The sequence below is a fragment of the Leptodactylus fuscus genome, chromosome 3 (genome assembly GCF_031893055.1).
Source record: "Leptodactylus fuscus isolate aLepFus1 chromosome 3, aLepFus1.hap2, whole genome shotgun sequence".
Classification (NCBI taxonomy): domain Eukaryota; kingdom Metazoa; phylum Chordata; class Amphibia; order Anura; family Leptodactylidae; genus Leptodactylus; species Leptodactylus fuscus.
This window is the reverse complement of record NC_134267.1, coordinates 21,846,715-21,860,085: the sequence shown is the minus strand read 5'-3', so window position 1 is coordinate 21,860,085 and position 13,371 is coordinate 21,846,715. Positions and strand designations below refer to the sequence as shown.

General features: G+C 40.5%; 1 protein-coding gene across 5 annotated transcripts in view; it reads left to right on the top strand.

Moving 5' to 3' along the window:
- CDC42BPA (CDC42 binding protein kinase alpha) overlaps positions 1–13,371 on the top strand; it is a 118,462-nt gene that overhangs the window by 47,736 nt on the left and 57,355 nt on the right. For all 5 annotated transcript variants that reach the window (XM_075267212.1, XM_075267213.1, XM_075267214.1 and 2 more), the window contains exons 4-5: positions 8,513–8,608; positions 9,929–10,077. In XM_075267212.1, coding sequence (XP_075123313.1) covers positions 8,513–8,608; positions 9,929–10,077 — 245 coding nt within the window. The remainder of the gene's footprint in view (positions 1–8,512; positions 8,609–9,928; positions 10,078–13,371) is intronic.

Sequence of the window (13,371 nt, the reverse complement as noted above, 5' to 3'; positions counted from 1 at the left end):
TTACTGTCACCAGAACCAGCATATCACCCCAGCCCTGCAGATAGATAGGTTAGTGTCACCACAACAAACATATCACCCCAGCCCTGCAGATAGATAGGTTAGTATCACCAGAGCCAACATATCACCCCAGCCCTGCAGATAGATAGGTTAGTGTCACCAGAACCAGAATATCACCCCAGCCCTGCAGATAGATAGGTTACTGTCACCAGAACCAGCATATCACCCCAGCCCTGTCCAATATGCAAATTAGCTCTTTGCAGCAATGGCTGCACTCTCATTGCACCAAAGAGCTCAGTACACCTTTATGCTTTGAGGAGAGAATACCTCTTGTATACTTCTGGTCATTAAGGAGTTAAGGTTATTCTCCGGCTGGTGTCAGACTCTTTAGTATTACTGTGCTGATGTTGTCAGATCCCTTGTTTTTCCCAATAATCCCGGCCTGTCGGTGGCTGCCCTGTCACAGGTTAAGTATCATGTCCAAATCCAGCTTTATTTTGCTCTTCTGACACTTCAATATTATGACGTTCCCAGGATACAGCGGCCGGTGTTTATAGTAGGAATTTATGGCCTTGCTATATATGGCCCCTAAAATCTGCAGGGCGGTGTAGACGCCCACGTGTCGGCCTCTCTGTAATAGATGACTTTCACTAGAAATCTCGATTTCAAGGGGAAACATTGGGCTCGGTGGGCTCTGGATTCACTTTCCATGAAGGTTTTCTGCCTTTTTTTTTTTTGGTATTGATTGTTTAGTCTGGAAATTATTCTTTAAAAATTCAGTCTAATCATGGAAGTAGATACGATTGGGATTTGGGGACATGATTATAATGTGCTACACTAGGGTGGACGGGGATCCTAAAATGACCTTACAAGTTCCCTTTAAGGCTGGGGCCCCAAGTGGTGTTGCTGCCGCGATTTTTGCCACTGTGTTTCTATGCTCGAGTACGCTACTTGGAGCCTTAGCCTAAACGGGTTTTCTAGGACTTTCCAATTGATGATCTATCCATAGAATAGGCCATCATTTAAAGATCTGTGGGGGTCCAAACCCCGGGACCCCCTAAGGATCAGCTTTTTAAAGAGGCAGCTACGTTCCTCTCCACGTCACAGACATGTGCTGTCACTTTTATCGGTCACATGGCCCCATTGCAGTTTCTGTGACACAATCGAGCAGGATGCTTATTTCTACATCTTTCTTCTTCTGTCGTGGCCTCCTGTTATAAACCTTAGAAGTCAGATTAAGGGACAAATTTGGAGCAATTTTTGAGACAAAACTCAATTCAGAAGCAGCACCAAATTCTACCTTGTGAACCCTTAAAGGGATCCTATCATTAAAATCACATTTTTTCCTCGATCACACGTAGAAATAGCCTTAAGAAAGGCTATTCTTCTCCTACCTTTAGAGGTCTTCTCCGCGCCACCGTTCGGTAGAAATCCCGTTTTTCGTCTGTATGCAAATGAGTTCTCCCGCAGCACTGGGGGCGGTCCTCAGCGTTCAAACAGCACTGGGGGCGTCCCCAATACTGCAAGAGAACTCTCCAGCGCCTCCTCCATCTTATTCAGGAACAACCTCTCTGTTTGTCTTCTTCCGGAGCTGGGTTCAAACTTCTAGGCCTCGGGCAGAGCCGACTGCGCATGCCCACAAGCCACAAGAAAATGGCCGCTTACAACAACTTACTGTGTAAGCAGCCATTTTTCTTGTGGCCGCGGGCATGCGCAGTCGGCTCTGCCCGAGGCCTAGAAGTTTGAACCCAGCTCCGGAAGAAGACGCGCAGAGAGGCCGCTCCTGAAGAAGATAGAAATGAATATGGTGCTATGATTGGTAAGTATTGAAGAGCCTGCTGCGCTTACGTGAGTACTGCAGCCGAGAACCTGGGTATCGAACCCTTGATCATCTTTTATTGATGAACTATCCTAATGTCAGGTCTTCAGTTGTTTAGCCTTGAAAAACCCAGGGAGGTGTCCAGAATTGCAAAAACAGTTTTCCAAAAACAGCACCACGCCTGTCCACAGATAACACAACTCTGACTCCACAGCGATCGTGATAGGTGATCATGTGAGCAAATATGGCTGCCAGGATTTCCTCTCTGTGAGCTTCCTGATGAACTACATACGTAAACCCTTGAGTTCCCAGTAAAAATTCTATCTATTGATTACCTGTTTTTAAGAAAATCATGTTACCGCCAGTATGGTTGGAGGTATGAAGAATGTCACCCAGCTTTCCAGGTGTCCTAAATCACCATCTACTTTGTTATATACAGTGTACAATATAATTCTAGATTTTCCACGAAACTTAAGAGCATTCATATATATTTGTGATTGTTATTAGCAGCTCCATCCCCCCCTCCTCCCCTCAATCATTACAATCTGAGCCCCTGTGGGTTATAGCTGCCATTTATATCTAAGAATAATAACCAGGGGTGTGCGGTTATACCGAATTATTCCTGACCACAGGTAATGAGCTGTGTGTGGGCTGTTATATGTACAGCAACTATCAGTAATCTGTGCTGGAATGTTCTGCATGATTGCAAATGACTGACATCTCCATTATATGTCCCCAAATGTAACCTCAATGTAAACTGAGAAACTACCGAAACTATACTGTGTATGTAAGAGAGTGGTGAGCAGGGGGGGTCAATACACAGAGCAAGTGACGGAGCACTGTATACCTACTGAGTATGTGTACTGTATATATGCATGTGTATAGGGAAAAAGTAGTGTTGGTGATAGAATAAATATATTTATCTTCACATACAAGAATATAACTACTATAATACTACTCCTATGTACAAGAATATAACTACTATAATACTGCTCCTATGTACAAGAATATAACTACTATAATACTGCTCCTATGTACAAGAATATAACTACTATAATACCGCCCCCTATGTACAAGAATATAACTACTATAATACTACTCCTATGTACAAGAATATAACTACTATAATACTACTCCTATGTACAAGAATATAACTACTATAATACTACTCCTATGTACAAGAATATAACTACTATAATACTGCTCCTATGTACAAGAATATAACTACTATAATACTGCTCCTATGTACAAGAATATAACTACTATAATACCGCCCCCTATGTACAAGAATATAACTACTATAATACTACTCCTATGTACAAGAATATAACTACTATAATACTACTCCTATGTACAAGAATATAACTACTATAATACTGCCCCCTATGTACAAGAATATAACTGCTATAATACTGCTCCTATGTACAAGAATATAACTACTATAATACTACGCCTATGTACAAGAATATAACTACTATAATACTACTCCTGTGTACAAGAATATAACTACTATAATACTACCCCTATGTACAAGAATATAGCTGCTATACTACTGCTCCTATGTACAAGAATATAACTACTATAATACTGCTCCTATGTACAAGAATATAACTACTATAATACTGCTCCTATGTACAAGAATATAACTACTATAATACTACCTCCTATGTACAAGAATATAACTACTGTAATACTGCTCCTATGTACAAGAATATAACTACTATAATACTACTCCTATGTACAAGAATATAACTACTATAATACTACTCCTATGTACAAGAATATAACTACTATAATACTACCTCCTATGTACAAGAATATAACTACTATAATACTGCTCCTATGTACAAGAATATAACTACTATAATACTGCTCCTATGTACAAGAATATAACTACTATAATACTACTCCTATGTACAAGAATATAACTACTGTAATACTGCTCCTATGTACAAGAATATAACTACTATAATACTACTCCTATGTACAAGAATATAACTACTATAATACTGCTCCTATGTACAAGAATATAACTACTATAATACTACCTCCTATGTACAAGAATATAACTACTATAATACTACTCATATGTACAAGAATATAACTACTATAATACTGCTCCTATGTACAAGAATATAACTACTATAATACTACTATGTACAAGAATATAACTATTATAATACTGCTCCTATGTACAAGAATATAACTACTATAATACTACACCTATGTACAAGAATATAACTACTATAATACTACCTCCTATGTACAAGAATATAACTACTATAATACTACTCCTATGTACAAGAATATAACTACTATAATACTGCTCCTATGTACAAGAATATAACTACTATAATACTGCTCCTATGTACAAGAATATAACTACTATAATACTGCTCCTATGTACAAGAATATAACTACTATAATACTGCTCCTATGTACAAGAATATAACTACTATAATACTGCTCCTATGTACAAGAATATAACTACTATAATACTGCTCCTATGTACAAGAATATAACTACTATAATACTACTATGTACAAGAATATAACTATTATAATACTGTTCTTATGTACATTGATTCTCTGTTGTCCGCCAGCTATCTGGGGTGTATGCGGTGAGGGTCAGTCTCATTATAGTGTAATATAATACCATATGACAGACTTTTCCATCACACACCCCCCGGGGGTAGCGGCAACTGCACGAATATTCCTCCAGTTCCTCTCTATATGACGGGAGAGTATTTGGCTTCTGGAATCATCTGGTGTCTATTTATAGTTATAGGGGGTTGTGGCGCAGATTAGCTGAATACAGACATTTTGGAGATTTTTTATTACCGTATCTTGCACCCTTTCACTGCCAGTGACACATTGTGTCTGGGCCTCTGTACACGTAGTGACCACAGTTTGCAATAGCTTGGCCTGAGTAGGTGTCAGTCCTGACCGTTGTTTTTGTTATTCTTTTCAGTGGACATAGTCCTGCAAGTATCCAACACATAAGGGAGTGACCTTTAAATCTACATTGTTTGCAAAATTATATTGCGCTGTTCATCCTTAATAACTCTGCCTGTATAGGTGTCAGTGTTTACCGCAGTTTATGTATTCTATTCCTGAAACATGAAGAATGGGATAAGCAGAAATCTGTATCTCACCCTATAAGCCTATAAATCTGCATTCTTTGTATTAGGTTTGTTTAAAGATGACTTCACTGCAATTTTTCGTGCAATTTTCATGAACCAGGAAGAGCAGGATGAACAGAGACTTATGTCCCACCCATCGTATAAATCTTATTGTTATACAATATTCTATACCCCAATTCTTTCTCCAAACACTATGCTTGAGTAGGTGTCAGTCCTCACTATAATTTTAGTATTCTATTCATGAACCAAAAGTTCCAGATTTCCTGAGCTCTCTGCACCACCTTGATGTGAATGTGTATTATAAGATGTATCTGATACATCTGTGGCAGTAGTATATAGTCCCGGCTTGCTTAGACTTGTAGTTCCACGACTGCTTTGCAGCCACAGGTGTCCTAGGATTGATGTCTTCAGAAGACCTTGGGGAAATTGAGCGACGCCAGGAAAACGTTCTCTGAACTTCATTCCCAGGGTAAAATATTTAATAAACAGAATTCTCCATGGCAGCAAAAGGACGAGAAAAGTCCAAGACGTCTTCCTGGAATGAAAATGTCCTGGACATCGGGGTCCATATTATAGAATGGGTGGGTGAGCAAGTATAGGGAGGGGTCACCGGTGGTCTCCTAATCCCTTCCAGCCCTCTGTCTGATCTATTGATTATCTGAAAGTAAGCGGCATCACAGTAGTCTACAGCTATAGGAGATACAACCCAGCTTTCCACAAATCCTGCATAGCATATAAATCTGCTAGAATACTAAGCTACATAAGACTCTCTGATTTTGCTTTTTTTATTGATCAGTCTGTCTGTGACGGGCTTTACTGAAATTTGATCATAGGAGCAGTATTATAGTAGTTATATTCTTGTACATAGGAGTAGTATTATAGTAGTTATATTCTTGTACATAGGAGTAGTATTATAGTAGTTATATTCTTGTACATAGGAGTAGTATTATAGTAGTTATATTCTTGTACATAGGAGCAGTATTATAGTAGTTATATTCTTGTACATAGGAGCAGTATTATAGTAGTTATATTCTTGTACATAGGGGTAGTATTATAGTAGTTATATTGTTGTACATAGGAGCAGTATTATATTAGTTATATTTTTATACATAGGAATAGTATTATAGTAGTTATATTCTTGTACATAGGAGCAGTATTATAGTAGTTATATTCTTGTACATAGGAGGTAGTATTATAGTAGTTATATTCTTGTACATAGGAGCAGTATTATAGTAGTTATATTCTTGTACATAGGAGTAGTATTATAGTAGTTATAGTCTTGTACATAGGGGGCAGTATTATAGTAGTTATATTCTTGTACATAGGAGCAGTATTATAGTAGTTATATTCTTGTAAATAGGAACAGTATTATAGTAGTTATATTCTTGTACATAGGAGCAGTATTATAGTAGTTATATTCTTGTACATAGGAGCAGTATTATAGTAGTTATATTCTTGTACATAGGAGTAGTATTATTGTAGTTATATTCTTGTACATAGGGGTAGTATTATAGTAGTTATATTCTTGTACATAGGAGCAGTATTATAGTAGTTATATTCTTGTACATAGGGGTAGTATTATAGTAGTTATGTTCTTGTACATAGGAGCAGTATTACGGTAGTTATATTCTTGTACATAGGAGCAGTATTATAGTAGTTATATCCTTGTACATTGGAGTAGTATTATAGTAGTTATATTCTTGTACCTAGGAGCAGTATTATAGTAGTTATATTCCTGTACATAGGAGCAGTATTATAGTAGTTATATTCTTGTACATAGGAGTAGTATTATAGTAGTTATATTCTTGTACATAGGAGCAGTATTATAGTAGTTATATTCTTGTACATAGGAGTAGTATTATAGTAGTTATATTCTTGTACATAGGAGCAGTATTATAGTAGTTATATTCTTGTACATAGGAGTAGTATTATAGTAGTTATATTCTTGTACATAGGAGTAGTATTATAGTAGTTATATTCTTGTACATAGGAGCAGTATTATAGTAGTTATATTCTTGTACATAGGAGTAGTATTATAGTAGTTATATTCTTGTACATAGGAGCAGTATTATAGTAGTTATATTCTTATAGATAGGGGGCAGTTTTCTTGTAATTTACATCTGTGCTATGTACAGGTTGTATGCAGTATGCTCTTGTTTACTTGCACTTTATGGTAGTTTTACACCCCCGCGGCGTTTCACAAGTTCCATTTTTCTGGCCATAACACATTTATCTTGGCCGTATTTACATCGTGGCTCTCAAAGTAAAATAAACCTTTTGCTTCTTCAGGATACTAAACAAAAATTCCTCTTCCCCGCTTGTCCCCATTACGGACGGTTTTGCCAAGAACAACCTTGTAGAAATGTAGCTGCTCTCAGCAGAGAGGTTAAGAGTTCCTGTAGACATTCCAGGCGCTCTTGTACTTTTCCTTCTTTCGGTACACAAGTGTTCTGGCCGCGGTCGGCGTTTGAGAAATTTTCTGTTTTCGGAAAAGTGAAATTCTAAGGAAACGGAATTGTTTATGATTGTGTGCGTCCATCTTTTTGCTGGTTGCTTCTTTTTCCCCTTCAATCCTTACACATTTTGTAATTTCTCCTGTCACTTTCACATCATCCAAAAGCCAAGACTTCTTAAAGGGGATGTTTTGACAATTTTTTTTGTTTTATTTTTTAAATCTAAATCTCACCTTCTTCTGATCTGTTTTTGTTTTTTAATTGTAAATTCATTTTATTGTATTTTCTGTCCATGGTTATGGGGGCGGCCATCTTGTCTGAGCTTCTCCCCTGCTTTGTTAACAGCATTTAGTCATTTGCTTTACAGCACAGCTTTTATGTTCTCAGGTGAGGTATAACATTTTTGACTCGGGGCTCAGTCTGGTGCAGTCCAGATGGATCTACTTAGTTATAACACACAATATCAATTTCTATGGAGAAGCGAACATAACAGCGACCAGAAAAATTCTGCATGACTAAGTGTGCATGTAGCGTCAGCTGTATATGTGGAAATTGTGAGCACCGGGCAGGAATGTTACCAGAGGTTATAGACACCACCATGAAAATTCCTGCAGAATGTGCGTGAAATATATGGGAAATGGGTGGAAACACATTGAAATTGTTAAAGATATAACTGAGCAGTCAGAGCTGTATTCTAAGTTCTGTTGCTTGCTGTTGAAAATATTAAGCAATGTAATGTATGTACATAGTAACTGTACCAGCAGAATAGTGAGCGCAGCTCTGGAGTATAATACAGGATAAGTAATGTAATGTATGTACACAGTGACTGTACCAGCAGAATAGTGAGCGCAGCTCTGGAGTATAATACAGGATAAGTAATGTAATGTATGTACACAGTGACTGCACCAGCAGAATAGTGAGCGCAGCTCTGGAGTATAATACAGGATGTAACTCAGGCTCAGTACAGGATAAGTAATGTAATGTATGTACACAGTGACTGCACCAGTAGCTGTAGAGTCTGTGGGTGAGAATGATTGATATTTTGTGTTTCTTGCTGTCTCTTATGACCGCTCTTTGACTCTGCCTCTTTCTGCCCCTCAGACAGCCTGTTTTCGAGAAGAGCGGGACGTGTTGGTGTACGGTGACAGCCAGTGGATCACTACCCTGCACTATGCCTTCCAGGATGACAACTACTTGGTGAGATAATATTGGTGTATTCTATCAGTTGCTTGTACCTATGGCAGGGCATATACCATGTCAGCGCCTTGGTGAAGTCCTTATTACAGCCTCGGTGTCGCTGCTCTGCTGCATTATATAGCGGGAGATGCAGTTATTTGTTTTTCTAGTCTCACAGTAGCGTGGAGCGTATTGCACAGACTCGCTGCCATCCTTCATGCTGGCCTCCTGGCTTATGTCTTTTGTAGCCCCATTGGTACAGGACTAGGGCACTATGGAGACATACCGACAATTTGCCTTCATAGGATATATCCGTGGGAGTTCTGGCCATAGTTGAGTTTATTACATAACTTTATGCTTTTCAATTATTGTCCGTGAGCTATGTTTTTCTTCGCCCAATCCTTAGGATAGGCCATAAACATTTGATTGTGGGGTCGTGCGCCCAGGACTGTGACATTCCCATAAAGTCTGACATGTTGTATCCTGACTGCAGCCATGTCTTTAGTATTCCATGAAGCAGTCAGTGGTGAGGGGCCGGCACAAGTCTCTATGAGGGTCTCGGCCTCGGCGGGAATTCACAGCTGCTTAAGTCATAGAGGTGTCCCCTAATACTGATGTAAGTGCCCTAAATCCTTCCTAAATCCCTATGAAAACAACTTAAACAGAACTAATGAAAACCGAAATGTGGCCAGAGTGTTAACACAGCGAGATCTGCGGCGAAAGATGGAAAAATATCGGAAACTCGAATCTGTGCCGGGCCTCGCTCCCAGAATATATATTATATTAAATGTTATATTAAAGACGCCGTCACCGTCCATTTATATCCTGGAGCCGTCACTCAATGCATTTGTAATGTGCTTGCACCGATCCTTTATAGTCCCACTCCCAGAGTGCACTGCTCCTCGCTGCTTTGCATTGTGGGAGATGCAGTACTGGGGAGATTTATACTGGTGCAAATGCAAAATGGAAGGTTTGCCTAATGCAGCCATTGCTTCTTCCCCCTATATCTAATACCAGTCTTCAGCACTCCAGCTGTTGTGGGACTACAACTCCCAGCATGCATCATTCAATTCTATGGGAAATCCAAGAGGAGCAGAACCAGTGTGCATGCTGGGAGTAGTTGTTCCGCAATGGCTGCAGCGCTGAAGGTTGCTCCATATACCAAAGCAGAGACTGAACCAGCAGGGGATGCAATAAAGAATGGGAACTTCCGGATAGCAGAATTGTGATTGCAGCTCTGGCTGTGACTGGAGTTATAGATAACCCTACAACATATTACAGCATTGCACCGACCTGGAGAATGTTTTTGTTGTCTCATGATTTTCTCCTCTCCCCCTCCAGTACCTGGTTATGGATTATTATGTTGGCGGGGACCTTCTCACTCTGCTCAGTAAGTTTGAGGATCGGTTACCGGAGGACATGGCGCGTTTCTACTTGGCCGAAATGGTCATGGCTATTGACTCTGTCCACCAGCTACACTATGTCCACCGGTAAGGAACCCTTCATGTTTCTCCTTGGCTGTTCTCGGAATTCCAAAGCGTTCCCTTAAAGGGAATGTGTCGCTAGAAAATTGCCTAATCACGTTTATTGTAGATGATTATACCTATTTTGTATCTTGCAGTACTGACTCTGTCCACTAAGCCAAAAAATATACTTCCTGTTTTCCATCAATATCTTTGCAGCAGTCACCTCACTTACAGCACACTGATGATCACCGCTATCATGTATAGGTAGATAAGACACAGAATCCATCAGTCACAGTAGGTTATGTCACATCTTATCTACTCCCCTTTCTACACAGGTCACAGAGCAGGCCTAGAAAATTCTCCCATAGGGTCTGCTCCAGAACATTGTGTCTATGGCCCAGGATCCATCTCACAAACTATATTAGGCTTAGTGGCAAGAGTGGGAATTGCAGCATTTTTAGGATTCTTTTCAAATATAATAATGTACGGCTGAGATATCGCTCCACATGCAGCGGTGTTGTCATCACCATCCATCAATATATACATCCTTATTGCCGTGTATATCTGCACACATACTGCATGTCGGAGGTGCGCGCTGTGTGTGGTCGTCCTCTCTGATGTCACCAGGAAATACTTGGCGTATTGCATATATCACTTACACGAGGCATCTGTATAACATAAGATGAGGCTGTGCCCATAGCTACTCTCTGGGCTGTATATTAGGAGCTGAATACAGACTGTTACGTAACTGCGGGTTATATATTGTCACGGTATCTTATAAAGAAAATCACTGTCAGACGTCTCCAGCTGTGGGCGCCATATTGAGTTAATGTAAAGGACATTTACATAAGAATTCAATATTTTTTCTATTTCCTGTGGCTGTGAGTCCTCCATATGTCGTGAGATTTTATTCCTTTTGAAATGAAACGTTGAATAACTTGATAAATACTTTGCCGTTCATTCATGGTCTTTATTTCTCCATTCACATCTAAAGCTGCCTCCAGAATTCTGCTGGTTCTGGAGAAAAGTGGATTGTGACCGCTGTATGTCTGACGCCTGTGTATATATGAATGGAGAGAGCAACGAAGGGAAAGGCTTGGGAAAGTTAGAGGCCTAGGCTGCGATTTTTTTTAAAAAAATTTTTTTATTGACATTCCCCTTTACACTGCGTTCACATCTGCACTTTCGTTTCTGTTCCGCTGGTCTGCCGAGGTCCAAAATGGAACAGACAGTGAAGTCTATTTTTAACCTGACGATAAAGTTTGGACTTCATCTGGCAAATTTTTGTCGGATCTGCGCTAACCAGCCACCGGGCACAGATGTGAACATAGCCTTAAAGGGATCCTATCATTAAAACTGAATTTTTTTTCTGCCTACCACGTAGAAATAGCCTTAAGAAAGGCTTCTAGGCCTCGGGCAGACGACTGCACATGTCTGTCGGCCACAAGAAAATGGCCGCTTACAATGCGGTGTAAGCGGCCATTTTCTTGTGGCCGATGGGCATGCGCAGTCGGCTTTGCCCGAGGCCTAGAAGTTTGAAGCCACCGCTGGAAGAAGACCCGTTCCTAAAGAAGATGGAGGTGGAGCCGGAGAGTTCTCTCACAGCATTGGGGATGCCCCCAGTGCTGTTTGAGTGCTGAGGCCCGCCCCCAGTGCTGCGAGAGAACTCATTTCCATACCAACGAAAACCGGATTATATACCGAACGGCGGCACAGAGAAGAAATCTAAAGAGAAGGCTATTCGTAGGCTATTCCTACGTGGTAGGCAGAAAAAAATCCGTTTTAATGATAGGATCCCTTTAAAGAGTTTTTATCCTTGGGGCAAATCCAAGCCAATAGAGTGGACCATGTGTGCAAATAAGAACGAGCAATAATTCGGGACACCTCTGGCTCACTTGAAAGAGTCTGTTCTGATCCTCAGCTATTAGCTAGACTAGAGAGTGGCTAAAAAGCGAGTCCCTCACCCTGGAGGACCCGACATGTCCATGTCTTACAAGAACAGCCTGTTGATTTTAATGATAATGGTGTAATACTTAATTTAACCTGCGGAGGCACTGCAGCGAAATGAAACTCTTACTGCCAAGTTCTTCCACAATTTGTAGCTATTTTTGAGATATCCTATGATCATCTTGCTGACAAGGAATTGTCCCCAGTAGACTCTTTCCTAGCATACTGTACCATTATTAGGACATGACCTAGGTCTATAGGTAGGTACACTATTACATGTGTTGTTTTGTCATGGTATCCTGGCTCTCGGCAAGCACCGTCAGATGTCCACTCTCCTTTGACTATCTTCTCGGCCTGACTCCTGTCGGATTATTGAGAGATTTGGCCTCTCGTGTCCCTTTATACAACACATTTCCCAGATGGTTCCCCCACACGGCTCTAGATCCTCAGACTCCAGACTCGGAGTATATGAAATTATGTGGTTGTTCCGCTCGCACTTTTTTACGACCGGTTTTATCCTGGATGGCAGCGAACAATCTGTGGAGAATATTCAGAGGACGTATGGAATTGTAATTATTTGTTATATAAAGCCGAGGTCTCGAGGAACGGCATGGAAGACGTATAAGGATTACGTGAACGCTATACTGGATGGGCGGTACAGGACGCCTCCTCCTCTGCTACATCTTTACAACCAGAGATGTAAGAAAGGTTACCCCAAAATAAGTTGATCATAGAAATTCCTATGTAAAACTTAGTAGTTGGCTATAGTCTATGGAGGAATCTGGAAGCAAGTGGTGAGTTTACCTACAGCGCCCCCACAGGGTATCACAGTGTATGTAATGTATGAATATACCAAGTCTTCCAAGAGTGATACGGTCTCCACTCTGACTCTGTCCGGTCGGGCTCGCGCCGGTGCCTGGATGCTAGAAGTCTTCAACCTCACATGACCACTGAGACCAATTGGTGACCTGGAGAGGGACTGGGGACCGTAACTCGCGTAGGTCACCAATTACTTGCCAGTGACCACTGAGTACTCTACTATCTGCACTTTTCTTGCACAAATTCCTGATATTTGCATTGCCCAGTATTGATAACACTTGATAAACATCTGCAGCCTCCATTTTACTTTTTTCACATTGTCATGCCCAGTGTCTTCCTCCGCTCCAGTCACACTTACAGTAATGTCTCATGTACAGAGTAGTCAAGTCACATCTCCCCAGGGAACCCTCTCCCTTCTTAGTATGCTGAACATCCCATTCATGTCCGGCCACATGCCAGAGCTGTGCCAGTCTGTAGTCTCAGCTTTCTCTGCTAACTCTTTCTATTCATTTGGAGAATACAACATTTTTAGTTGAAGGCTGTCGGGCCAGA